The sequence below is a fragment of the Ursus americanus genome, chromosome 4, assembly GCF_024610735.1.
Source record: "Ursus americanus isolate L20-20 chromosome 4, mUrsAme1.1.p, whole genome shotgun sequence".
Classification (NCBI taxonomy): domain Eukaryota; kingdom Metazoa; phylum Chordata; class Mammalia; order Carnivora; family Ursidae; genus Ursus; species Ursus americanus.
The window spans coordinates 25,842,134-25,868,791 of NC_142130.1; the positions used below are offsets into that span (position 1 = coordinate 25,842,134).

Below are 26,658 nucleotides of genomic sequence, written 5' to 3' on the forward strand. Positions count from 1 at the left end.
TGGAATTTCTGTAATAGGAGGATGTTGACCTGGGAGTTGGTGGATGGACAGAGAAAGAACAAGAGTATGAAGGATCAAAGTGGAAAGTGTCTGAAGACCCCTGGAAAAAAGTAGTAGCTAGCTGGTAGGCAGAACTTGGGTTTCTTGTGGAGAGTTTTAGGACCCAAGCTGGACAAGGAAAATAGAGAGTAATTCAAATTAATGGACATTTATTGAAGTCATACCTTGTACCAACACTACTAATAGGCACAGTGGTGAATATTGAGATTAGTAATGCATTGCCCTTGTTCTCAATTATAAGGAATGGAGACAGACATGTTAGCAACTATTGCACAAGGCAGAATACCGTTAAGAGCTAACAGTTTGCCATGGAAGTATGGAAGACAGATTTATTTTGACTGGAAAGGAATAAGAAACACTTCTGAAGAATTGTATTTGAGGTGAGATGTAAAGATTCGCTAGGTCACTGATTTGTAAACAAGTATGATTGAAAGAAAGCAAAGTAAGCCAAGACAGAGGCCATAAAATGCAAGAACTCATTCAGAAATTAAGACTAGGTTATGAATTTTATTTTATTATAAGATGAGATTAGGTCATCAAGCATCTTCAGAGCTGTGCCATTGAATTTGGACTTCAAACCTGATAGGGAGCCATTGAAGATATCTGCCATAATCAGGTTGATTTAAAAAAATCAGGGGTGCTGGAGGGCTCCATTATTGCCATGTCTTATGGCTCCAAGAAAGAGCTACGTTTGTGTGGAATTCCCCCAGACCACCATACCACAGGAAGATAGGTCAGGATTGAAATTCCTTATTATTTGGCTTAAAGATTAGATATGTATTGAGATGCACAAACCTAGCTTCTTAATATGGGTTGACGGCCCCTCCATCTCCACCCCCACCCCTTGGGCTCTTAGAGCATTTGATTTATTCTCTGTATTTCTGGCACTTAACACGCTGCCTGGCAGGTAATAGGTACTCAGTAAATGTTTGCTGAATGAATGGACAAACTACTAACTTGTTTTAACAAGTGGGGAAGAGCCTGGTTATCAGTGTTTGAGTAAACGATCTACACATGAGCATCTGGTTTGAGCGGGACTGAAAGCTAGCCTTTGATATTTTCTCTTTGGTCTTTGAGTTCTTGGACAAATAGCTGATTTTCCCGAGGTGAGTCTCCTTCATTTGAAACAAATTTATCTTATCCCAAACCACTAGGAAGCAGTCTCAAATGTGCTCCACCACCCCCAGGGGACTGATCCAGTTGCAACTTCGCAAAGTCAAGCTTCCCATCTCCCTGACTTACTTCCTCTTTGAAATTTGAAAGGAGCAGAGATTGAAGGCTGCCATAAAATAACAAAATATATTTCAAATCTTTCTCTTATAAATACTATAGATGAATAATTAAATTACATATAAACTACAATATCATATGCAGAGTTAATTGAGTCAGTTATTAAATTTCTAATATTAGATATCTATTTCCTGGAAAATTTTTATATCCTTTTTTATAATCGCAGCTGATGCTCTCATAATCTTGACAATTGCATATATTAATAAACATGCCAATAATAATATAATAAGTACAAATCAGTTTTTAATTTTTTTAAGAGATTGTACAAATCACTACTTGGGAAATATTTCATCAAGTGAAAAGATTTTGTCCACCATGGAAAGCATGGTTAAAGCTTTGTCTTACATTCTCTCCAAAGCATACTTTTAAAAGTTTCCATTTTTGCTTAACACATATGAAATCTAAAAGTAATATGGGTAAAGCTGGTTTCCAGCTCTCTGGTTTATATGAGATATTCATGGATACTCTGTGGTATGTTGTTGTTGTTACCTGTCGGTAAATTAAAGACACCCTGTGCATGGAATCGTGTGTGTGTGTGTGTGTGTGTGTGTGTGTGTGTGTGTGTGTGTGTGAGATCTATGGTAACAATGTTCTCACAAGTTGGAATGTGGAAAAGCAACTATTTCTAAGTGTATTCTCTTCAAGCTCTGGGCTCATCTTTTCCTTGCCATAACATTTTAAGAGGTGCTCGTGTTCTCAGTGTTCTTTCCTAACCTTGGGGCTCTGCTTGTCCTGAAAGCCTACCGAGACATCTGCAAAGAGCTTAGGTCTCAGCTTTGGTCCCAGGAGCCATCCCTTCATATAGCGCAGGCTCATTGCAGAAATATCAACATTCAACGGACAAGTACAGGGCACCTGGGTGGCACAGTAAATTAAACGTCTGCCTTCAGCTCAGGTCATGATCTCAAGGTCCTGGGACTGAGTCCCTCATCAGGCTCCCTGCTCAGCAAGGAGTCTGCTTCTTCCTCTTCCCCACCCCACACCTTCCCCTTCCCCACACCCTCCTGCTCCCTCTCCCTCTTTCTCTCTCTCAAATAAATTAATCAAATCTTAAAAAACAAAAACAAAGGACAAGTACAGAAAAACAAACAAGAAAGAAATCTTGCTTTGGCAGAGTTTTGTTAAGGTGTATGCTTGTAAGTCAGGTGTTCGGGAATCTTGAGAAGTTTCCTTTATGTCAACTTATGGTGCTGTTTGAGTGACTCCTCTTGTGCCTTCAAGATCTCTTTCAAGATGTTCTTTCTCATTGGTGTACATCACAGTCTTTGATAGATTTCCCTTGGTTAGAAATCATCTTTACAGCTTTCCAAAGTTCTCTCAAAAATGAGCCTCTAGGTTCTTAAGAGGGAGTATGAAAAAAGGGATAAATAGAGGTAAAGATATCACTCAGCATGTGTCTCAGAACTGAGTCAACTTTATACACACACACACACACACACACACACACACACGTACAGATATCAAAGTCATCTTTTTTAAAAAGTGTGAGCTGAAAACCAAAACCGAAGTCAAAAAAAAGAAAAAAGAAAAAAAGAAAGATTTGTTGGTGTGTATTTACCAAACTGTTTTATTTTCCACAGTTGACTTTATTTTCCCTGTTCCCCTAAAGTGAGATGGGGCTATGTGACGTGGTTCTAACCAATGCAATATGGGCAGGAGTGCTGCTTGCTACTCCCAGATTTACTAAGATTACCATAAGATTCTTCCCACGCCTTCTCGCTTCCTCTCTTTTCTCCTCCGCTCTCCTCCCTTTTTCTCCCCTTCCCTCCTCTTTTTACCTATAGGCTGGATAGAAAGGACCCAGAAGAAGTTTTTGAGGCCCTAGAGGATAGCCTGGCCTGGATAGAAGGATTGTGGGTCTCTGAGTCACTGATTACAGGAAAGCTGAGCAGGAGAGCTGCCTGGAAGCAAATGTCCTCCTAAGACTTTGTGTGAGTGAGAAGTCAAGTTTGACTGTGGTGTTGGTTTTGAGATTATGGCATTTATTCTCCATTGTAGTTAGCTTTTACTCTAAAACAAGGATCACGTAGGATCTTTTCTGGTCAACGAGAAGATGAAGTTCTCAGGGAGGATACATTTGGTCTCTCTATGAATGCACTGCTTTTGTTTTAGGGAATGTGCCTCGATCAGCACGAAAACCTAGTATGTATGTATCTGACAGCCAAGGATTATTGCAATTACATACTGACACTGATGGCCAATGACTCTGGACCTTTAATAGGGTCACGAGTACTGAGTCTGAGACCATCCTTGTGGTGTTTTGGGTCCAGCCATTATGGTATATAAATATGACACTAACAAGCAAAGTAGCTAGCCATGTGAAGAATTTGGGTTCTGTACATACACTGCAACGGATCTTCGTGTGAAATTGATTTATCACTATATACATTTCTGTGCAGTGGTTTGGGTTGCTTTTCTTTTGTTTTTAAAAAAAGAGACCATAAAATTGAGAAATAACTGTGAGTGTCCGTGGAACTGAAACATGTTCCTCATTACAACTGCTGTGACTCATCGTTCCCAGGGAATGGGAATTTCAGACCCCAGTTTAGAACAGTGATAATCTTTACCTACCTTTTATTGAGTACCTGCCAGGATCTGGACCAGACACTTCACTCTTACTGCAATATACAGCGTTAGGTATTTGTATCTCTGTTCTCCAAATGAGAAACTGAGATTTAGGAAGTTTATATATAACTTGCTCAAGGTCAAACATCTGTAGTGTGGCAAAATCAGGATTCCGAAGTTCACGTTCCCAATTGGTTCCCAATGCTCCCATCATGGACCTTTAGAATTTTTATCTTTAATTATATTAGATACTTCCCTTTCTTGTGTAATGCTCCCTGTCATAAAATATATTTTCATTCTCTCTTTTCTTGAGTGAGGTCAGGCCCCAAGGAATAGCATATTTGTTCAAGACAATTTTATTGTAATGAATTTACATCATAGGATTTTCTTAGATTCTCAGTCATTGGACTTTAAATGCATTGTGGAGACAAATACGATAGATGACGTATTTTTATGTCACCCTTCACTTACTTTGAGCCCCAAAATATCATGGAACAGTTACACCATGATCACTTCTCTATTAAAGAGATGGAATTTATCACACGTTTTCCCCCCTAATTCTGTACGAGCAGTGGATTGGTTTCATTAGAAAAAGAACTTTTCAGCTTTTGCCTCACTCAGCACACTGGAGAAGCAAGAAATCTATAGCTTTTACCATGACAGGTCTGAAGGAGTTTATGGTAGCTTGAATTTTATAGCCAAACCTTTGAAAATTACCCAAAATAAAAAGTTATCTTATTGGGGCACCTCAGTTAAACAGCTGACTCTTGGTTTTGGCTCAGGTCACAATCTCAGGTTGTGGGGTTGAGCCCCATTAGAGGCCCTGTGCTCAGTGAGGAGTCTGATTGGGATTCTCTCCCTGTCTCTCCCTCTCCCTCTGCCCTCTCCTTGCTCTCTCCCTCTCAAATAATTAAATGAACTATTAAAAAAAGAAAAAAAGTTATCTTACATTCCTTTCCCGTTGTGGCACTAATCTATTCTGAAATTTCTCTGCAGTCCACTACCTATCATAGACCTTGCCTCATTTAAGAGTGAGTTATCAGAATCTCCAAGAATCTTTACACCTAATTCATAACCATTTGTTGCAATAACTTGCTAAAACATAAATGTACACGGTAAATACATATGGATAGACACACACATGCACACACACACACACACACACACACACAGTGTGTTCTGCCCTTAAACTGCTCCATGTTTTGGCGTCCCTAAGACTAAGTAGTTGTTGCTACTACCATTTAATAACCTTCCAGACCCATGAACACACGCTCTCATCTGGACCAATCACAGACCATCTTATAATAGATAATATACTAAATATCATCTTTCCATGGATCAAGTCACTTATTCACTTGAGAGAGGGTGTCACACCATACTTGCACCAAACTTAATAACTTTGGAAAATAAAGAAATGCATGACGTTGTTTTGATAACTAAGATGTAGGAAACATGGCTCCAGATAGCAGCTGACTATCCTTAAGAGAAGGTGGGTAGAATGGCGAGTGAGAAGTTATACTGTTTTAAACAGCTGCACCTATAGCATTTTTTTCACACCAATAGGCTAAATTTGAATTTTTTCTATGCTCAATGTAGTAATAATGTGACCTCACAAGCTTGCAGGTCACATAGAATATCTGAAATCGGAGCTCTAAATATCCTATGTAAATGAGATCAGTCTCATTAATCAAAAGTCATCATGCTTGTCTGATCCCTAAATTGTTTATTGCTTCTGTAAAATCTGGGAATTAGGCCTGAGGAGATCTGTTCTGCACTGGATAAGCCCTGTCCTTTAGAGAAGGTTTCTTCATTTCCTCTTTCCTTTTAGCCTGAAATTGGATCCACCCTCCTAAAGTCTGTCCTCACACTGAGCTTAGAAAGGGAAGGCAGAATTTGTAGTAATGAGGAGCATATATACAAGGGATAGAATTGAGAAATGCATTTATGTGGGGAAAGGAGACAGCTTTCTCTGTGATCTGCTATTTCCCTCAGGCTCCAAGAAGCTAAAATTAAAAATTGGTAAAGACAGGACACCTGGGTGGCTCAGTCAGGTAAGCCTCTGCCTTCACTCAGGTCATGATCTCCGGGTCCTGCGATCAAGTCCCACATAAGGCTCCCTGCTCAGCAGGGAGCCTGCTTCTCCCTCTATCCTTTCCCCCTGTTCGTGATCTAGCTCTCTCTCAAATAAATAAATAAAATCTTAAAAAAAAAAAAAAGAAAAATGATAAAGACAGATAATAACATCAAGGGGATGCTCTGTGCACAGGGGCTGCCTATTGGAAAAACAGGAAGTGCTTATCTGTAACAGAATCAGCCACAAGGATGTGTCCCAAGCATCAACTAGGAGTGAAGTTTAACATCACTGATACCAAAAGTCTGGAGGGAAATCCCAGGATTCCCACGATGTCGCGGTGACCAGAGAACCACGCTGCTCCTAGTAACCATAACTTCCTTTTATCCTTGCTCATAGGACATCTGGCTTAGAAGCAGTCTGTAGCATTACATGGCACAACTCAGCTCCTTCTGAGCCTGAAGCGACTTCTGAATTTGTTCCCACGGTAGCCATCACGTCCCGTTTGTCTCCCTGACACTGCACCCATACTTCACCCTTCCATAGGTGTTCTTTTGGCATCTAACTTGTTAGAAATCTTTTTATATGATGACACTTTTTATATGATAAGCATTTATATGTATGATCGCAGTTATACACAACTGATGAATTGTTGAACACTACATCTGAAACTAATGATGTACTATGTGTTGGCTGATTGAATTAAAATAAAAACAAATACAAATAAAAACAACAACAAAAAGAAATCTTTTTATATCCCAAATCATTTTTATAAACATTCCACCTGACCAACGGGCGGACACACCCTGTGCCTCCCTTGTAATTTGAAATATTCATGATTATGCATTTAAACTTTTATTTTGGGGGTCATGGTCAGCAAACTTGTCTGATAAAAGGTCAAACAGTAAGCATTTCTAACTTGATAAGCCACGCAGTCTTTGTTGCAACTGTTCGACTCTGCCACTGTGATGTGAGAGCTGCCCTAGCCTGTCTTGAGCAAATGTGCAAAGCTATGCTCCAAAGCACTTTCCAGAAACAGACAACAGTAGTTTCCGGAAGCAGACAACAGTAGTTTAGTGGGTGGTAGTTGGTAGACCTCTGTTTCACATGAGAGTCTTGCACTTTTCTTCAGCGAGGTTTCCTTTGAGAGTCTTTCTCTATGGAATTATGCCTCTCCTGTTCCCTGTGACATATTTTGAAATCTTCTTTTCTGAATGCAGATAAATGCCTTTAATATCATCATGCTTCGTATACCTTTGAGCTGATGGCCAGTCTGGGTTGGCTCTCTAAGTGATATGGCATTTAAGAAGCACAGAGCAATCAAACACAAAAGAAGTTTCATTTTTTACATTTGTTTGATTCCATTCTTTTAAATTTCTCTCTCTTTTTTTTTTTTTTTTTTTGGTCTTTGGAAGGGTGCTAAAGAAAAGCCAGTTCATAACCTTGAGAAGGAACACATCTGTTCCTTTCTTCCTTGCTTTTCTTGCCAGTTTTCACAGGTTACTCTATTCATCTCTTTTCCACCAAACCCTGCCCCAAACCCATCCTCCCCGGCAAACTCAGTCTGCAAACATTTCATCCCTCCCACCAACCTCTGACTCAAAGCCCTTTATTTTACAGATAACTAAAATACCCTTGCTAATTTTTTTTTTTCTTCTTTCCTTTTCTCCTTTCTCCATTCCCAGATTCAAAAGTCAAGGAGCTAGGGCAAAGAGGGAAAGGATCTAGGCCACTGGAGGGCAGGTCAAAACCCATGATTCCTCATTTTAATTTTTCATCTTGTCAAATATGAATTTTAGTACTTTTATTATTATTAGTTTAGGTACGTTCCAATTACTTATGGAAAAAAAAAAGGAAGAACCCCACACACTTGTACACAGTATCTAGACAGAAGATCGGTATAAGTGGCCTTGGAGGCCATCCTCTCCAACACATTTAGACGGTGCATCTCCCAAGTGAAAGCTGGCAGGGAGGGAAAGGGAGAGACTCTGGCTACTGCTTCTCTGCCACACATTGGTCAGCCAGCACCTCCTCACAGACTCAGCCACCTCCCATTAAGACAAAGGGAATAAACAGAAGGCATCCAGGGCCACACTGCAGTCACCCTGTAGTCCAGCTCGCTGGACTGCCTTCCTACAGGAGGTGGGAAGCCCAGAAATGTGGAGGGGGACTGCTGTCGGATGGGGTGACTGCCAGAGGACACTGACAGGAAGGACCTCTGTGAAGACCCAGAGGCCTGAACTGAAGCTTGGGCAGCAGTAATTCTTGGTATGGCGAGAAAGCTTAAAAAAGCTTTTGCAGCCCTAGTCTTGGCTTGGCAGTGGGCCGTCTTCGCCAGGGGTTGGGAATAGGTTTGCCTAGGTGGGTTGTCTGGCGCCAGCTGAATGTAGAAAGAACTGGGGCTGATTGTGTAACAGTTGAGAAGCAATAGGTTTGGGGCCTTAAAATGGTAGAGTAATAAAATAGGAAGGAAGTTTAGTGATTATCTAGGAATCCAATTACCTTCTTGTACACATTGGGGAAAAAGAAGCTTTGACAGGAAACGGGAATCCCCACAAGCTCCCTAGCCAGTTAGTCCAGACAGAGAAAAAAAAAATATGGATCTCACCGTCAAGGGCTTTTTCCTCTGCATTACTCTTCATGATTAGAAATACTAATTTGGTACAGGACGCAGAGAGAAGCCACAGGATAGTCCTCTAAGGTGAGAGGAAGGTGTAGTGATCCATCTTGCTTTTAGAGGTTCAGCTAGAACGTTGTTTCATCAAGGGCTTCTCCACACCACCTGGAAGGTGACTCCTTGTTTGCCTCACATGCCCAGACTTCCCTCCCTGGAGATAAAGAGGAGTCAGCTGCTCAGGTGATTCCGATTTGCTTATCCCCCCACGAGAGCATCACCAGCACTAGACACCAATGTTGCTTAAAGATGCCAGACATTAGAATCTCCTGTGGGACTTCTAAATCCATAATACTCCTTCCCAGATTCCATTCTTCAAAATTCTGAGGTAATTGGTTTGAGGTAGCACCCAGGCATCTGTATTTTAGCCCCCCAGGTATTCTAATGTGTAGCCAGATTTGAGAACTAGGAGGCTAGAAGAAACCCGAGAGCTGAAGCGGGGACGGGGATGGGAGCACAGAAGTACAGGCCTGAGGAAGACAGTCTGTACACATGTGACTGAGGACGAGCTAGCTCTAAAGAGAGCTGCTGCTCAAGAGAATAGGAAACCTGGGACAAGAAGCTGGTGGGCCTCTTTGGGAGAGTAATGAGGTTCAAACAGGCTCAGGCGGAAACACTTTGGAAGCCTGATTAAACAAAGACAGCCAGACTCTAGAAGGAAGTCTGTGGAGACAGATCTCACTACGGGCTCTAGACTGAAGTGCCTTTGGTTTCCTCACCAAGAAGAAAGGACAAAGGATAAGTGACTCCGAGGAGTTTTCTGAATTGGCAGGTAAAGAAAAAATAATAATGGGCCAGTTCTACAGGAGGGAATGTGTCTTACTGTCGGTAATTCTAGAGCCTTCGACCTTCAGATAACAAGGTTAAAAATCTCCTGTAAAATGAATGATAGGATCTTTGGACCAGAGGGCCTGCGAGATCACTAGGGGCAGCCCCCTCACTTCCTCGAGGAGGAACTTGAATCCCACAGAAGAGCAGGGACTTGAGTAAGATCACCTGGAAGCCAGGGTTCTGACCTCCGCCTGTCCCTGGGACAGTCAGCACAGTGTGAGAGGTAGGAGCACAGGCTCTGGAGCCAGCCTGCGGAGTTTGCTGCCCTCACATACTGAGTGTGTCCTTCGGGGAGTTACTTATGTTCTCGGTTGCCTGATCTATGCAATGAGGATTAACAGTCAAACTTCATCATGGATTGTTGGATAGATGAAGTGCGTTAATATCCAAAAAGCATTTAGAATAATGTCTAGCATGTAGGATGTGTTAAAAATTTAACCGTAATTATTACACCATACTGTTTTATTTAGCTGATAAAAACACATTTCAGTGAACGAAACTGTGATAATACCTTGCCTGTGCGAGGATATTTGGAGAAAATTTAGATTTATCAAGGTGCTCCATTTTTGATAAAAACTTCAAAGGGATTAGAATGTAGGTGAACCCCCAAGCCCTATCTTTGCACATGCAGTTTCTTTAACGTGCAGATTCTTGAGCCTCAATCCAGATCATCTGAAACAGAATCTTTGGGAGGCAGGGCCCCGGAATTTGTGTTTTCCAAATGTGGGTCAGGTAGTTCTGCTGAACTTTAAAGTGTGACACCGACTGCCCTTTGCTGAGGAAGTGGGACAGCCTTCCACGGTAAGATCCCAACGCCTCCCCTCTTGCTTGAGGTAGGTTCCGTCCACTTTTCCCTGTTACAGATATGGAAATTGAGGCTTAGAAAGGCAGAATAACTTGTCCATAGTTATCGACTCTGCAGTTAACAGACTAGAGACTCTGAAACCAAATCCTTTATACTCCAGACCCACCATCCTCCCACATACCATGTGTTTAGTTTTCTTATCTGTAAAATGGGATAATAGTGGTATTTACATCATAAGATGTGAAAATTAATGCATGTCAGGCATATTGCAGAGATCCTTGCCCATAGAAGCAACCGAATATTCACTGTTATTTCTGCTCTAGATATTGGCTTTGTTGTATACTCTACTTTCCAAATATTTCTTTCTACAAGCATTTACTTGACACCCACTTGGTGCCTGCTACTGTGTCAGACTACTGAAATAAATAAATGGTAATGTGAACTTTGTCTCCAAGAGCCAACTGTTCCATTAGAAACTATAAATAAGAAACTGTACTATAAGACAAGACGTGATCAGAAAGAACAAAGAGCCATATTGTCTTAGTAAAAACAAAATGTATCTACCAGAAGCCCTTAAGAAATATGTCATTCTGGGCAGTTCCATTTTCTAGATAAAATATACTCTTTAAATAGCATTTTTAAAAAATGTTGGAAGGTATATATTTCTGAGAATAAGGCATACTTCTCTTTTTAAACAAAGAAGAGTATGTGCCGTGTGAACTCACTCAGGATCACCATTGGGAACTTTTTACTGGGTTACCATCACATCGAAGTCCTCAGGAGCTTCTGAGGTATACCTGTTTCTTTATTCTTGGGCTTGTTTTTTTTTTTTTTAATTTTTCTCTTTCACTGTTGCAAAAACCCACTCCCCCACAGAAATCATTGTGAACTTTCAGAAAGAATAAAGGCTTGGGAAACAATTTGATCTCCATTTGTATACTAACTCTGCTAGTCTGTGTGAACAAAGGCCATTCATTCATTCATTCAACAAATATTTATGAATGTCCCATTATTATGCCAGGAATTCTTTATTTATTGGGATATGAATGTATCTTTGCATATCTTACATATATGTAAGTTTTTGTCTTTGGGAGGCTATAATGTGGAATTTTCTTAGCTATTCATAACATAATTTCCTCACATCTTTAAAGTGGAACTGAGGCAATGACTAACATTGCAGTGTTAGGAACTTTGGGTGGGGGGTAGTTGAAGAAGGAAACAGTTAAATAGAGATAGTATTCCAATCCAGGAAAACGCTATGCTCTCATTCTGTCTTAACAAGCATTAGGGAGCACTTCCAGGGACTGTTCAAGACCTTGGGGATGCAGCAGTGAACAAGGCAATCTGCTCCCATTGAGTTTACATTCTTGTGGGGGGAAACTGACAATGTACAAGTAAATATATAATACAATTTTAGATAAGTGATCTGAAAATATATATATAGAAGTCGATAGAAGATGAACCAGAGGTGGGAGGGTCTCTCTCTCTTTTTCTCCTGGTTCTTCTCACAACAGTGTTCATAAATGTGTTGCTTAAGACATAAATCCTTATGATCTATTAATTAAATATCAGACATTACTGCTAGGTACTAGCCTTTAATATGTATCATATCCCATTCAGAAAAAAAAAATCTCTAAAATTCAAGGTTTCTTATTATATAAAATTTATTCCCTCCCTTTAGCCAATTTGTATATTTAATTTACTTAGAATAAAATTTACCAGGACAAATTATTGAAATAGGCATGGCATAAACAATTTTTACATTGAATGTGAAGGGATTAAATAAACCTTAATGTGAACTTTATACACAAGATAGACCCTGTAAAACCCTTTTGTAAAATGGGTAAAGCAAGGTCCAAAGGAGTAGAATGAAGATAACAGAGAAAATGAAGGGACTTATGAGGATCAGGAATAGCAAGATAATTGATTTTTAATGTTTAAAAACTTCTATTTTTTATCCCACCCAAATCTTATCACTTGTTATGATAAAATAAAATACATCTTAAAAATTCTAAGTTAAGCTTCTCAGTACCAAGACTTGGAACAAATGGAGCCAGGGCAGGTGAAAATATATGGTGCCCTTACTTTGAAGGAAGCCAGTAAGCTAATTTAGCAAGTTGGTGGGGGTGGGGTGCTCCAAAGAATTTGTTCTTGAGTTCTCTGCTTCCTGTCATACTTGGTTTTTTTTTAATTTTACTACTAATTCTTCAACCCTTCACATATATAGCCAATAAACATGTAAAATTATTTTGCTATAAATTGTAGATGATATTTAGAATAAAATGTACAGATTAGGCAAATTTATATTTAAAAAAAACAGAAAATCTCTTACTATTCAATATAAATGTCAACTCACTGTTACTTTCTTTGTGGGTGGTTCATCTAATCACTCCTAAGAATGAGGCACAAGAGCTGGATGTGCCACTGATTCTTGGAATATATGACCTTAACAAGTCTTTTAATCAGCTATTCAGCTGCAGAATATTGACAATAATATCCATTCTATGAATTTGAGCCATATGCATCTGCTATATCTCACCATTTTTGACCTCCAGAATAGTGATTTCGTATGGTTCAGATGATACACAGTTCAGAATATGACTATCAAATGAGATGTATGTGGAAGTCATTTCATACTGAACTATAACGAATGCGAAATCAATATTTATGTAGCAATAAAATATTGACCACTATGTGTGTGAGATATGTTCTATGAATTGGGTCACCATCCACATTTAAAATACTTACATATTAAGGGAGATGATTAGGCAAATACATAAATAATTACAATACAAAATATGCACTGAAGCAAGGAAAGAGAAGCTTTGACTGGATCTGATGATAATTTATCATCTTCTAGTGTTCGAATATAATAAATGATCAGGTAGTAGTCTGTAAGCATTCAGGGTGAGAAGCATATCCTTTGGGCTTATGGTTTTTTTTTTTGTTTGTTTTTTTCATTGATCCAAGATCATTTCTTATTTTTAGGTCCACTTCTGATTTCAAGTTGCTTGTCATTCAGTGAGTTCTACGCTGAGCAAATTGTAATTCCCCTCCTATTTTATACTCCCCAATATAATTGGACACAAGAAAATTTCTCCAACTTCACAGAATATTAATCAATTTAAACTATAATTTGTCTTAAAATCTCAGATCTTTCATATAGATTAGAGCTTGGCAAACTTTTTTGTGTAGGGCCAGACAATAACTATATTAGGCTTTGTGGGCCACATGGTTGGTATTGTAGTTCTTTCAGTTATGCTGTTGTTCAAAAGCAGCCATATATAATACATAAACAAATAAATTTGGCTGTGTCCAATTTTTTTCCCCCAAAAATAGGCAGTGGGCCAGATTTGATCCATGGGTGGTAATGTGTCCACAACTGGTCTAGATGAAGGATTACACTGCAGATCCTTAAGTTGCCTTCCAGCTATGGGACTTGGGTTGGAAATGTGGAAGAGATTTATAAAATCTTTGAAAATCAAATACAATCATTTATGTATATGTCGGCATGTGCATTTTTTCTTTTGTCCTCTTCTTTGGATTTATTGTGTGAGGTTGTTGCTATGACCAGATTCCCAAAATAGGTCTATGAGAAAAGATTGAAGGCCACAATAAGTAGAGTATTTTCTGAATGAATCAGATGAATTTCTGGAGGTTTCAGGGCAGTGAAACTTTCTTCAATTTCAAAAACAACTCAAATTTGAGTTGTCTGACAAAGAATGAAGAACCCTATGTGGTGGTGACATCCTCCTCAACTGACATTGCAAGATCATTCTCACTGATAGAGAGATCTCTGTCTTTATCCACGGTCTCTATTCTCCAGGTGGATTAGGTGACCATAAGGTCCTCCAACCCTGAGATCTTCTGGTCTCCTATTTGTCTCCAAAAAGCGCTACTTTTATTTTCCCCCATTTTCTTAAGTTTATTTTTTGTCTAAATTCAGTTTAGCACATTCCTCAAGCCTAAGAAAACACATCTGTAGATTTGTATTTCCCCATAGTCCTTCCAAAACTCTATGCTCACATATCTGAGTCATGGTTGCTACAGGAACTTCCTATCAGGTCTTCACAATTGGTGCAAAACCCTATCATATCCAAACCCTGATGTCATGGTGATTACAGCTATTCAAATATCTCCTAAATTCTAATTCAGGAGCAGGTTATAGATAAGTTCCCTCTGTGTAAGCTTGCATGTGTCTGTATTTGCATGCTGTAATGTTAAAAAATGGCATTCAAGCAAGATGGACTCAAGTCTCCCCTATCATTATCTTCTACCAGATGCCAAATTCTAAATTGAAATGGATCAGACTATTAACTGATCAATTGATTATAGGAGAGTGATGTTGGATGATAACTTTTTTTTTTTTTTATGTTCATGGATTTAGAGAGACTGCTCAGTTTACAGAAAGGGTTTTTTTGGTTGTTTTTTTTTTTTTTAAGATTTTGTTTATTTATTTATTTAGAGAGAGCAGGGGGAGGGGCAGAGAGAGAGGGAGAGAGAGAATCCCAAGTAGTCTCTGTGTGTGGGTTTGATCTCACGACCCTGAGATCATGTCCTGAGCCGAATTCAAGAGTGGGACACTTAACTGACAGAGGCACCCAAGTGCCCCACAAAAAGTTTTAATTATCCACTTTCTTGAGAGCATTGCAGAGGGACCCAGGATGCCCTGGGTTTAGGACTAGACCTCTGTGGGCTTCCTGTGGGACTGTGAATAAAATCCCTGGGAGTCCTCATTTGTAGAAAGAAAGTATAGAGGATGAGAAATAAATCCATTTTCACGTTTGGGGGGGTGTGTGGTTGTTTTTTGTTTTTTGGGTTTTTTTCATAAAACTCTGTGCTGTAAAGAACCAGGAAAATAGTAACGTGGGCTTTGACTCCCAGTTCCTCATTTGTTAGAGGACCTGTGTAGACAAAATGGAAACATCATTTCAACATGTGTAGATTATAATAGGATTAACAAAGAACAAGAATGCTTAAAACATGCCAAATTGAGGAAGTAAACTCAAACAATAAACAAAAAATAGTCTAGTATCTTAGTCCATTCAGGCTGCTATAATGAAATACCATAGACTGGTGGCTTATAAACAACAGAAATTTATTTTTCATGATTCTGAAGGCTGGGAAGTCCAAGATCAAGGTTCTGGCAGATTTGGTTCTTGTGAGGTTCTGTTTCCTGGTTCCTAGATAGCAGTCTTCACTCTCTGTAACCTCACATGGTGAAAGGGGGGAGAGAGCTCTCTGAGGCCCCTTTAATAAGGGCATGAATCCTATTCCTGGGGGCTCTACCATCATGACCTAATCATCTCCAAAGGCCCCACCTCTAAATACTATCACATTGGGGATTAAATTTTCACCTATGAATTTTGGAGGGGATGCAAACATTTAGCGTACCCTTTCTAGGGGAGTTGAGCTTTGTACTGGATGGTAGCAAAAGGAAAGATTATGACCTGGGGGAAGATAATGGAGTAGAAGAGGTCATAATTCGAAAAGACTCATGGCTGAAAAGAAACATCCTGTAAGATATAGCTGGCTGAATAATTTGGAAAAGAGCATCTGCTCAAAGAAATGAAAAGGATGAGGGGTGAGATCTGATTAGATTTTGTCCAGGGCACAAAGATGAGTGATTGTAAATTCTAAATCATGGAAGAAGTAGCCGGATAAAAATGCTGTTTAGTGAAGACTGATGATTACACATCAGTTGGGAGAGACTGCTGACAAATGCAGTGAGGGCAGGAGGAAGGTTCAGTGGGCTGGGGCTGTAAGAGATGGGGGCTACAGTCAGAGAAATCATTACTTTTAAAGCAACAATTGGTTAGGATAGAGAATGGGACACAAAATAGGGGGCTTAGAGGATTTGGTACTTGAGAGAAAAAAAGATCACTCCCTCAGAGTTAGTAACTGGTGAGTTGACACTAGATATATAGACTTTGATAGGAGAATTGGGAGTTTGGTATACACAATAAAGGATTATGGCAGAAGCAAGCTGTGGGCAATCAGCTCTTCAGACAGTTGGTAGTGGGAAGAGAAAAGTCTTCTGAATATGAAAGGAAAGTGACCTAATTATGGCAGAATGGAGGATAAACAGATATTGAAAGATACAAAGGAGACTTTCTTAAGAATTTAATTAATTAGTTCAGTAATAAAATATAAAATGAAATTTCTTGGTTATGACACCTCGTTGTTCAAATTGTGGCAAATCAATATTTCAAGGCATAAGATATATCTAAATGCATTTTATCCATCTAAGTTTTCTTTGCCAGGAGTGAAGCTGGCATATGAGTTTGGTGATGGGGTGAATGCAGAGATAAGGAACAGACTGGTCATTTTTCAACATGAAGTTGAAAAGGAAAAAATTCCATTTAATGAAGAAAAGATGTTGATGGACTTGAGTTAGATTATATAAGTAGCTTTCTGGAAGGGGACATATCTCAGGCATATGAATAAATTTACTCCTCCAGGGCTCTCAGCATTGTTGCATGCAGTGATGGGGCAATTTATTAAGGGGCATCAAAGTGCTCTTTGGCATCCCTATAACAAAGTGTGACAATTAATAATCATAATGGTTATCATAATAGCAGAGTAAACCGAAAATATAAGAGTGTTTCCAAACTAAAAATAAAAATAGAATTATGTGATTTGGAATGCTCCTGAGGCTAACTGGAAGACTTGTTCTGGGGAAGATCCAGAGAGGTTGGTAATAAAGGCTTAGGAAATAATTTGATGGATTGATAGATTAGATGGATGGATAGATGGATATACAGAAGAACAAGTCAGGTTCAGAGTTTTAAACCACTTCTATCTGAGAACTGGGAACACTCCCATAGTATTTGAGTGTTCAAGTCCCCTTGGAAAACAATAGGGACCTCAGCTGTCTTTTTTCTTACCCTACATTTGAGAGTCAACTCCTATCAATATTGAGAATTTGCAGAAAGAACAGATAATCTGTCAATATCATTCACTGATCAATACTTGTTTTTTCGACACTATTTCCTGCTCATTTGAAGGAAAAGGGTAACTCTTATGAAGAGACAGAATTAGTAGGAAATTTTGTTCTTTTACGGAAAAAATATTCTTCTAACTATGAAAAACACCTCATATTGCTCAACTTTTAAGATGAATGAAAATTAGAAAATTAGAAAAATATATATATAATATATATAACATATATAATTTAATAAAGCATGAGCTTTGAAGTCATTCAATCTTAAATTTAAAGCCCAGCTCTAACATAAATAAATAAATAAATAGATAAATAAATAAATAAATAGCAAGCCCCATTCTATCATTTACTAGCTGAGTGACCTTGAACAATTTCCTTTTCCTCTCTGAGCTTAAAATTGTCATGTGGAAAACTGGAAAAGCAGGCCCAGTGAAGTGAAATCCTGTCATAATCAATGGCAATCCTTTCCTGCCAATCACCAGGCAAATAGAGCACAAACCAAAATGAATGGCCCATGCTGGCTTTTCTGTCCTTCAGAAGGTCACAGTCCAGTGGGAAATTAGGAACACAAAAGGTTATGACAAAAGGTAAAAATTAGACAAACTTTGAAGGTGTTCTATTTCTGGCACTGAACTATGAAAGACTTTCAAAGGAACAAGGTACATGTCTCATTCATCGCTAAATCCCCCACATAGCCTTTCACATGATACTCAATATATGTATTGTTGAGTCCTTTGCACATAAGCCTTTGACTAAAACACATTATTAGATGAGTATAGCAATAAATTCACAGAGGATTTTTTAAAATCTGAACAATTTCACTACACTATTTTTTTAAACGGCTTTCGAGAACACAGATAATAGTAAAATAATAGGAAGTGATCAGAATATTGAGCAGTGTGCCTTCATTAACCAGTAGTCTGGCATGGCGATGGATATAGGCTAAATTGTTCAGGTCTCAGCCTTAGCTTCCTTGTGAAATAAGGTAGCAAGACTAGACCATCTTTAAGGGCACAACCGACTTGGACATTCTATGTGGGCCTCAAAGGTTTAGATTCATATGTGACCCCCTCTTTCCAAGTGTGGGTACAGTTACTGAGGGGGCACCTCATGTCTGCTTTCCCAGAGTTCCCCATGCCACATTCTCTCTCTACCAAGAGGAATGACATCCTGTCAAAGGAGCCTTTGAGTCAGGAAGTCTAGGAGCAGCCAGTGAGTTTCTGGTCTGCATCACTACTAAATGCTGTTTTATTTTGTTAAGTGAGTTAGAGGATGTTTAATCAAATGTACTTCTCTCATAGTATTAAGTTTGGATGTTCTAAAAGGGAGTAAGGAGGCTTTAAATATCCAGAAAATGTTAAGTATGGGAACTGTTACAAGAGGCCAAGTGTTGGGTAATTCATGATGGAAGTTAGTGTCTGATGCATCAATTTATTCTTCCTGGACCGTGGCTGAAGACCTATGTTGCATATAATATAGCTGGGGTGAACTGGTTCTTTATAGATTTTAGCTTTCCATCTATTAAAGAAGAAAAAGTAGGCTAGATGGTCTCAGAGAGGTCTATTAATTCTAAAATCTATCTATAATATTAAGGTTGTTTTGAACTCTGAAATATTAGATCTGGAGTGCTGAAAGAAACTTAATGCAGGAGATTTGAGTGGTGACTTCTGGGGCAGAACAGGAAGAGCAGGAGGGAATGCAAACTATTAGCAGATACCTTTTGGGGTTTTCAGGTCACTTCTACAGAGTAGGGTTCTTTTTTTTTTTTTGGCTGAGTTAATGCAAAGAGTGTAGGATAGTTCATCCATGAAAAAGTTGAAAAGAAAAAAAAGTGACTTGAGACTTCCTATCTTTGGGTGTGACTGATTTGACAAAACCATTTGAACAGAGTGATTGTTCCATAAGTAAACTGATACTGAGATTCACCCAAAGGCAAAGCCGGTGAAGATAGGTAGGATTTTCCTGACTCTTCCTGCCCTGTGGCACTAGCTTATCTCCTTCCTTCCTTTCTCTCAATAATGTTTTCCATTTTTATTCAGAGACCAAGAATCAATTCTCAGTCTGCACAGGAGAGACCCTGAAGATCCTCTCACTATGACCACTGATTTTTACATTGTTAAGAGAACCTGTTCTTCAAGTGAAATCTTGCTCGGAACACTAATATACTCAAGATAGGCAAAAGTCAAACTTGCTGGTGGTAAGGAGTGTCTAGAGTCCTACCAGTAGGGACATTTCTTTACATCTGGTGAACCCACTGAGGTACCAGAAACCCTAGAATTTCATGAAACCAATTTGAAAACCACTGATCTATTCCAAACCCCACTCCCAACTTTTGTAATCAAATCGCCTTAAGGCTTGAGGTCCTGGAGTGGGAAGTAGGGGTAGGGGAGAGGCCGTCGTCCAATTCAATGTAGCAAGCCCAAGCTAAAGGTGATTTAGGAGAACATGAGAGGTAATAGGAGCACTGTTTGGGACTAAGGACACACAAAGAGAAAGAACAATTTGAACTGCAGAGAAATGAGGGATAATTCAGGTTTAATATAATTAAAACATATATATATAATTAAATTATTAAAACTTTAATTTTAATAAAATTAAACTTTTGTGTGACACTTTTACAGGTTTAAGAAGCTTTTCAAATTAATTAATTAATTAGTTCAACTCAGCAAGTATTTCCTGGGTACAAATTATGTACTTGATCTAATCCAACCAGTGTATTGATTACCAGGCACTGTATGGAAAATGTGTAGCACGTTATTTCAAGTAAGCCTTTCAACCACCCTATGAAGGAAGCATAGTTGAAGAAAATAAGGTACAAAGAGGTTAAGTTACTTGACCATGACTTTACAGCATGTCAGTAGTAGAGCTAAAATTTGAACCCAAGTCTGTCTCACTTCAAAACCCATGTTCCTTCCACTAAAACCTCAAGGAAATATAAAAGTAAGAAATTCAAGGAGATACGAGCTTTGCCTTCAAGTTACTTAAAATCCTCTATGCTCGATTGATTGTTGTACAAGTAAAATAGGATGGATTAGCATTAAAGAGACGCAACAAAAGGCCAGGAAAGTTTGGAGAAGAAAGATTATAGGACCAGGAAATGCTTTGTGGGGATGAAATCCCAGATTGCATAGGCATCTCTGAGGCAACAGAGCAGAAATGACTATCCCCATGTCACAATCAAGGAAGCTGAAGTTCATGGAGCCGGGAGGCTCATCCACGGTGTTGCAGATGGTTAGTGGTGACATCAGAGATACAGGCAAGGTCTTTTAGGAGTCAGACAGAAACTAGAGAGAAAACATGAACATAACATAAACAATGTCTGATTTAACCTTTTTGCTAATAAGTGAATTTGTCCCCATTTTCTCCATCCCTACTTCTGCTAGCATCCTGTTGTCTTCCCTGGACTGGTGTAACCACTTTGCGCATAAACTGATATGCTCTTAAACCTTTCTTCCACACAGCTTCTGGATTTATTGATATGAAATGTATTCTGTCAGTCTCATCCTTCAAATTCTTTAATACTGCGAGGGTGGATATGCCAACCCACACATGATCAAAAACTTGGGTAGAACTAAATATATACACAACATATACACGCGTGCGTGTGCACAAATGGGTACAAGTAAAACTAAGAATGTCTGCATAAGATCAGTGGATTGTAGCAGTATCAATATCCTGGTTATAATATTTTTAAGGGTTTTGTAAGTTGTGACTTACCATTGGGGGAACTGCATAAAGGGTGCGTGAACTCTCTGTATAATTTGTTACAACTGCATGTAAATCTATATTGATCTCAAAATAAAAAGTTCATTTAAAAATGTTTTGCAAAAACTAGAAGTATTGAAATACCTTAGCTTCTTTGAACATAGCATACAATTTTCTTCTTCTCTCCCCAGCTCTGTTTTCCAGCATTCTCTTCCCCAGATTTTAACACTGTGCTAACAGAGTTGCTTCCAATTTTCTCACATACACCAAATTATTTTCCATTTTAGTATTTTGTTTATTGCTGTTGCCATAGACTGCTCAGTCATATCATTAATCCTTACCTGGCACAGCTAATTTCTCTGGATTATTTAAGGCTCTTTCTTTGATCCCTCAGATGAGATGATATATTTTATCTTTATACTTTCATAGTGTTATACATACTCTTACTATATTTATTAGAGGTTTGGTTTCTTGTCTTACCTTCTATACCTTCTAGAGAGTGAAACAGTCTTATTTGCTTTTTATTTTCAGTGGCCTTTATTCTTGCTAGTAAAGAATAGATTCTGTCTATGTGTTTAACTTGAGTAAATGAATGTGCTTCTCCATATAGATTGGAAATTATCAACAATAAACCCAATGCTATTATCTTCTATTATGTAACTAGACAAGAGTATTCATTTGCAAATTTAAGACGATTGACTATCTTAGTCCACTATTTATTAACGCTTTATGGTATTAACAGTAATGATTAAGAGCTTAGCTAATTTCATCCTGGGGTAAAATTAGTCTACTGATAATCACAGTAGATCATAGAATGAGATGATCTGTGTAGATAATATGCAGACTTGGAGACAGCATCACCTGAGAGAGCTGGTATTTTCCTTCACGTATATAGGGATCAAGGTTATATATATATATATATATATATATATATATATATATATATATATATATATATATATATATATATTAAGTAAAGGCAAACTTGGGGACCCAGCAATGAAACGGAACAAACAGAAATGGTATTCATTTGCAACGTATTCAGATGTTTACTTATCCTTTAGTCTAACATAGAATTTTACACTCCAGTTAAAAACCACCCCCACACACACATCAAAGTAAGTTAACCAGTGATTCAAAAAAAAAAAAATTCTAGGTTCCGAGGTTTGCATTTATTGTCCCTGGGCACAATGCTAAGATGGTAGTTATGAGAGAGGTGATTTTACTGAGGGTGAAATTTAAATTTTCTGAACTCCTTTCTGTTTTCTGATTCTACTTTTCACCTGCTGGAGGCAGAATGGACAGATAATCAGTTGAGACATTTAAACGGGTTTAATAATAGGTCACTCCGGCTGTCAGACTTAATGAGGGAATGTTTATTTTCTTTTTGGAATCTTCAGAACATAGATGCTGGGTAGTGGAAGTGTAGAGTGTAACAACATTATTAGTTACAAAAGAATTTGATAGAGGATGTGATTATCCGACTTTATGGCAAAATGGGATCCCTGACACTGCCCAACAAAACACCAATCATGCAACTTCTGAAATTTGCTTTATATGCCTCCATGGTTCTGAAAATTCACCTGAGATTTCTTGATTGAATATGCTTTAGTTTTGATATCCTATATCATAAATACAGAAACTGTAATTCTAGTTTCATTTTTGTCCTCTTAAGGTTCGTAGAAACCCCAGCTCATTTCTCTTGGAAAGAAAGTTATTACCGATCCACTATGTCCCAGAGCACACAGACAAGTGAATTCCTCAGTCCAGAGGTCTTCCAGCATATCTGGGATTTTCTGGAACAGTGAGTATCAAAGAAGCAAAAACATGTTGTACTTGAATTATTATAATAGGTAAATGGAGATTGTAAAAATATTGCTTACTAGGGCATGTTTCTAGAATCAATACAAACTAGTCAATATTGTTGGAAAAATTTATATCCTCCAATAGTATTTCTGTGTTCAAAACTCAGTACAGGTTTATTCCGTTTACAACACCAAAAGATCATTATTCCAAGGTGGTATAATTTTGGAGGATCAGAAGGGCTTTCCTCAAACCATAAGAGACTTTTAATCATAGGAAACAAACTGAGTGTTGCTGGAGGGGAGGGGGTGAGGGAATGGGGTAACTGGGTGATGGGCAGTAAGGAGGGCACATGATGTAATGAGCACTGGGTATTACATGCAACTGATGAATCACTGAACTCTACCTCTGAAAATAATAATAAACTATATGTTAATTAATTGAATTGAAATTTAAAAAAGGTGGGGAGGCTCTCCTGCCTAACTCCAAATAACTTCTCCAGTGATTCCCTTGATACCCAATATCTGTTCCTTTTGCTCAAAGACTCTTATCTGCTGTTACAGTATAAATACCCCCTGAGAAGGTAAAATACTAAATTTTGTTGGTCATTCATCCCTTACTAGGAAAATGATTATTATCTCCTTTATCAAGATTGAGCTTGGGTAAGTGAGTAAATTCAGGGGAAGAGAAAAGAATATCAGAGTATGTGATACCCTACAAGATAGGGTATAAAATACTCAATTCCTGATACATCCTTTCTCTCCCATGTTCCACCTAGCAATTCTCTGACAAGGGCATGGATCATGATTCCCATTGTACAAATAAGACTTAGATTTGAACTGCCTGAGGTGAAACATTTGGCATGTGGTTGACCCACAATTCAAACCTAGAGTTTCTAACTCCAACCAATGAGCCTTGCCAACTTTGAAAGAGAGAGAGAGCTCATTGTTATTAACTGGGTGCTTGTGTTTTAGTCCCATTCCTTGCCTAACATACTTTTGTTTGTCCTTTATGGTAGGCCCATATGTTCAGTTCAGCCCATTGACTTGAACTTTGTGGATGAACCATCAGAAAATGGTGCAAGAAACAAGATTGAGATTAGCATGGACTGTATCCGCATGCAGGACTCGGACCTCAGTGACCCCATGTGGGTGAGTGGCAGGAACTTCTCCTTTAATCTGTGGCGCATGCCGTCCACATCTCTGTGAAGTGTGTGTATTTCATGGGATATGAAAAGGCAGGTGGCCCTGAATGGGCAAGGCCATTGGGCAGAGTCAATGTGGTCAGCGGAGAGAAAATTAAGTGTTTGTGGATTTTGCATCTTCTGCAACTCTTCTTACTGCATATGCTTCTGATGGTGTGGGGAAGGTGGGTTGGGAATAATCCCTTACATTCTTTATCTGAATTGTCTATCCCAATTTGGAGAGGGTGGTACCAGTCCAGGGTTTTACGGAGATCGAGTTCAAGTCCGAACCAGAGTCTAGATTTGAATTCTATCCAAATTCTATCTATATCATGGCAGACTGCCTCTTCCATGGAGCTATCCTTCTTAAATAAAGGAGGAGGAAGTGAATTCGATGTGAATCTAGGTACAGATGTAAGTACCTAGTAATAGAATAAGGAGAAAGAAGGTAAGTAATACATAAAATAGTATTTTTTGTGGGGATTGCTTTGCCACTGAGTCACTCATGACCTTAGGCTTCAGTTTCTCATTTGTAAAATGGGGAGACCAGGAGTGTAATAGGTTAATAATAATAAAACACTTTTCTGAAATATTTAGATGAAATTTTCTGTATTTGTGTAGTACATAGTGGTGGGGGGCTTCTTTTTGTCTTGTTATTTTTTTTTAAATTATTATTCATTCACCATACAAATCCTGCTTTTTCTGTAAAACAAACAAACAAACAAAAAAAAAAACAAACACACACACAGACACACACAACTCATACAAACAAATCCTTCTAGAAAAATGTGGGGATTTCATAGATCACATGTGGACATGATTTTGGAGATCACTTTAAAAATACCTTGCCTTTCTTTTCTGATAGAAGATTTCACTGGAATTTTCACTATATATTTTTTGATCTAGACTGTACTTTGTTTTTTTTATTTTTTTTTTTATTTTGGGAGAAGGTGTGTCAGGAAAGGGAAGAGGGAACAGCCAAAAATTAAAGTTGAAACTTTGCAAATATGCTGATGTTTTGCCATTAAATTGATAAAAGGAAAATAACTATTCTTCAGTGGCCCCTTCCATTCTAATACCAATACTGTTCTCAGTTATCTTCAAGCTAGTGAAAGGAAACGGATGGATAAATCCACAGGGAAGGTCCCTCAAGGCCTTGGATTGTATACAATTAAACCTAAGTAGGGGTAAATTCTGATTTGACTGCGACTTCGAAATTAGGATATCTCCAATTCACTTAATAATATCACCTCTTGATAGGTAGCACAAGCCTAGGCAAACCTATCTTTTATATTCTCTTCAAGGATTTTCTGTTCTGATTTCTGAACTCATAAAAGCAAGCGAATTTATATAAAGCTTGAAATGGAGACTCAAGCCTTTTTATTTAAGGTTTCTACTCTTGTTTCACACACTTTCACACACAGAAGCATGTGGTTTCTAAATGTGCCATGCCCTTTCATATATATATATATTTAGAAATTTTCTCCTTAGGAACATCTTGGTTTTTTTGTTTGTTTGTTTTTGTGTTTGCTTTCCCCCCCCCCCCTCTAGCCAACTCCTATCTATCCCTCAACAACCAGTTTATCCTGTCTTCTCTGGGAAAACTTCCATATCACTATTCGCCCCCTGTTTGAGTTAGAGATCATTCCTCTGAAGCAACATAGGTCTATTTTTAGTCCTATTACTTATTATACAATATTATCCTTGTTAATGTCTCTGTCTCTCAAGGGGACTGGGGCCGTATTTTGTCATGCTCAGTATAATAGACCCCCAGGAAATTTTGAACTCCTGTGAAATGAGACTTGGAAGTTATCTAAAAAAGTCAAAAACTTCTCTTTCAAGCAGTCCTGTCCAAGAGAACTTTCTTTCAGTGATGTAAATGTTCTATATTCTGTACCATTCGATGCAGTAGCCACTAGCCACATGTATCCTTTGGGCATTTGAAATGTGGCTAGTGCCACTGAGGAACTTAATTTTAACTTCAGTTAATTCAAGTTTAAATGACCACACATGTGTCTAGTTGGTAGATTATTGGGTAGCACAATTCTAGAATATCTCCAGTCAGGGGACTGTTCTCTTCTTGAACATTCACAGCAGCACCTCTTCCTGTCCCCTCTGCCTCTCATATTCCTTCTTTTGTTACTATGGCCTGTCCGTGTGGAAAATGCTACACTGTTTAGGTACTTTATCCTTTACTTCCACTGTTTTCTCAATTCTGCTGGAAAGTACCCAGATTTGCTGTTTGACCAAAACTTTAGTCATTTAAAGTCCATTTTGGTGCTTTTACAAATCATCTAAAGGAAACTTTAGAGAAATCCTAGTGGAGTATCTGAGTGAGAGTCATGGAAGCTCTACAATGATGTTAGAAAAAGGGAAGAATGGAGAAGGGGAGAAAGCCAAGAAACTACATAGATACCATTGCCCTCATGATAAGTGTCTAGTTAAAAATGCACTGCTGTATGGATTGCAGGTTACTGTTATTTAAGAAATACTGATATTTAAGAGAATTACTGATTTACATTCAACATTTTTTCCCAAGTGTCAGTTATTTATATATATGTAAATACTTGATATTGATTCCTTGAAATAGATTTTCAATAATGCTGCTAGGAGGACTGACCTGATTGAAACAGAGTGTGTGTTCAATTTGAAATTGATCCAGATTTTCCCATTATAAATCTAAATTACAAATTTTTGAAACTACACTTTTCTTAAGCTATCAATATTT

General features: G+C 38.3%; 1 protein-coding gene across 5 annotated transcripts in view; it reads left to right on the forward strand.

The window, feature by feature from the left end:
- The window catches only part of TP63 (tumor protein p63), a 222,124-nt gene that overhangs the window by 59,037 nt on the left and 136,429 nt on the right, over positions 1–26,658 (forward strand). For 4 of the 5 annotated variants that reach the window (XM_087861513.1, XM_045811257.2, XM_045811256.2 and 1 more), the window contains exons 2-3: positions 22,620–22,748; positions 23,766–23,898. In XM_087861513.1, coding sequence (XP_087717639.1) covers positions 22,620–22,748; positions 23,766–23,898 — 262 coding nt within the window. Of the gene's footprint in view, positions 1–9,349; positions 9,433–22,619; positions 22,749–23,765; positions 23,899–26,658 lie in introns of those variants that run through there. The other variant, XM_087861514.1, reaches the window with a different exon arrangement.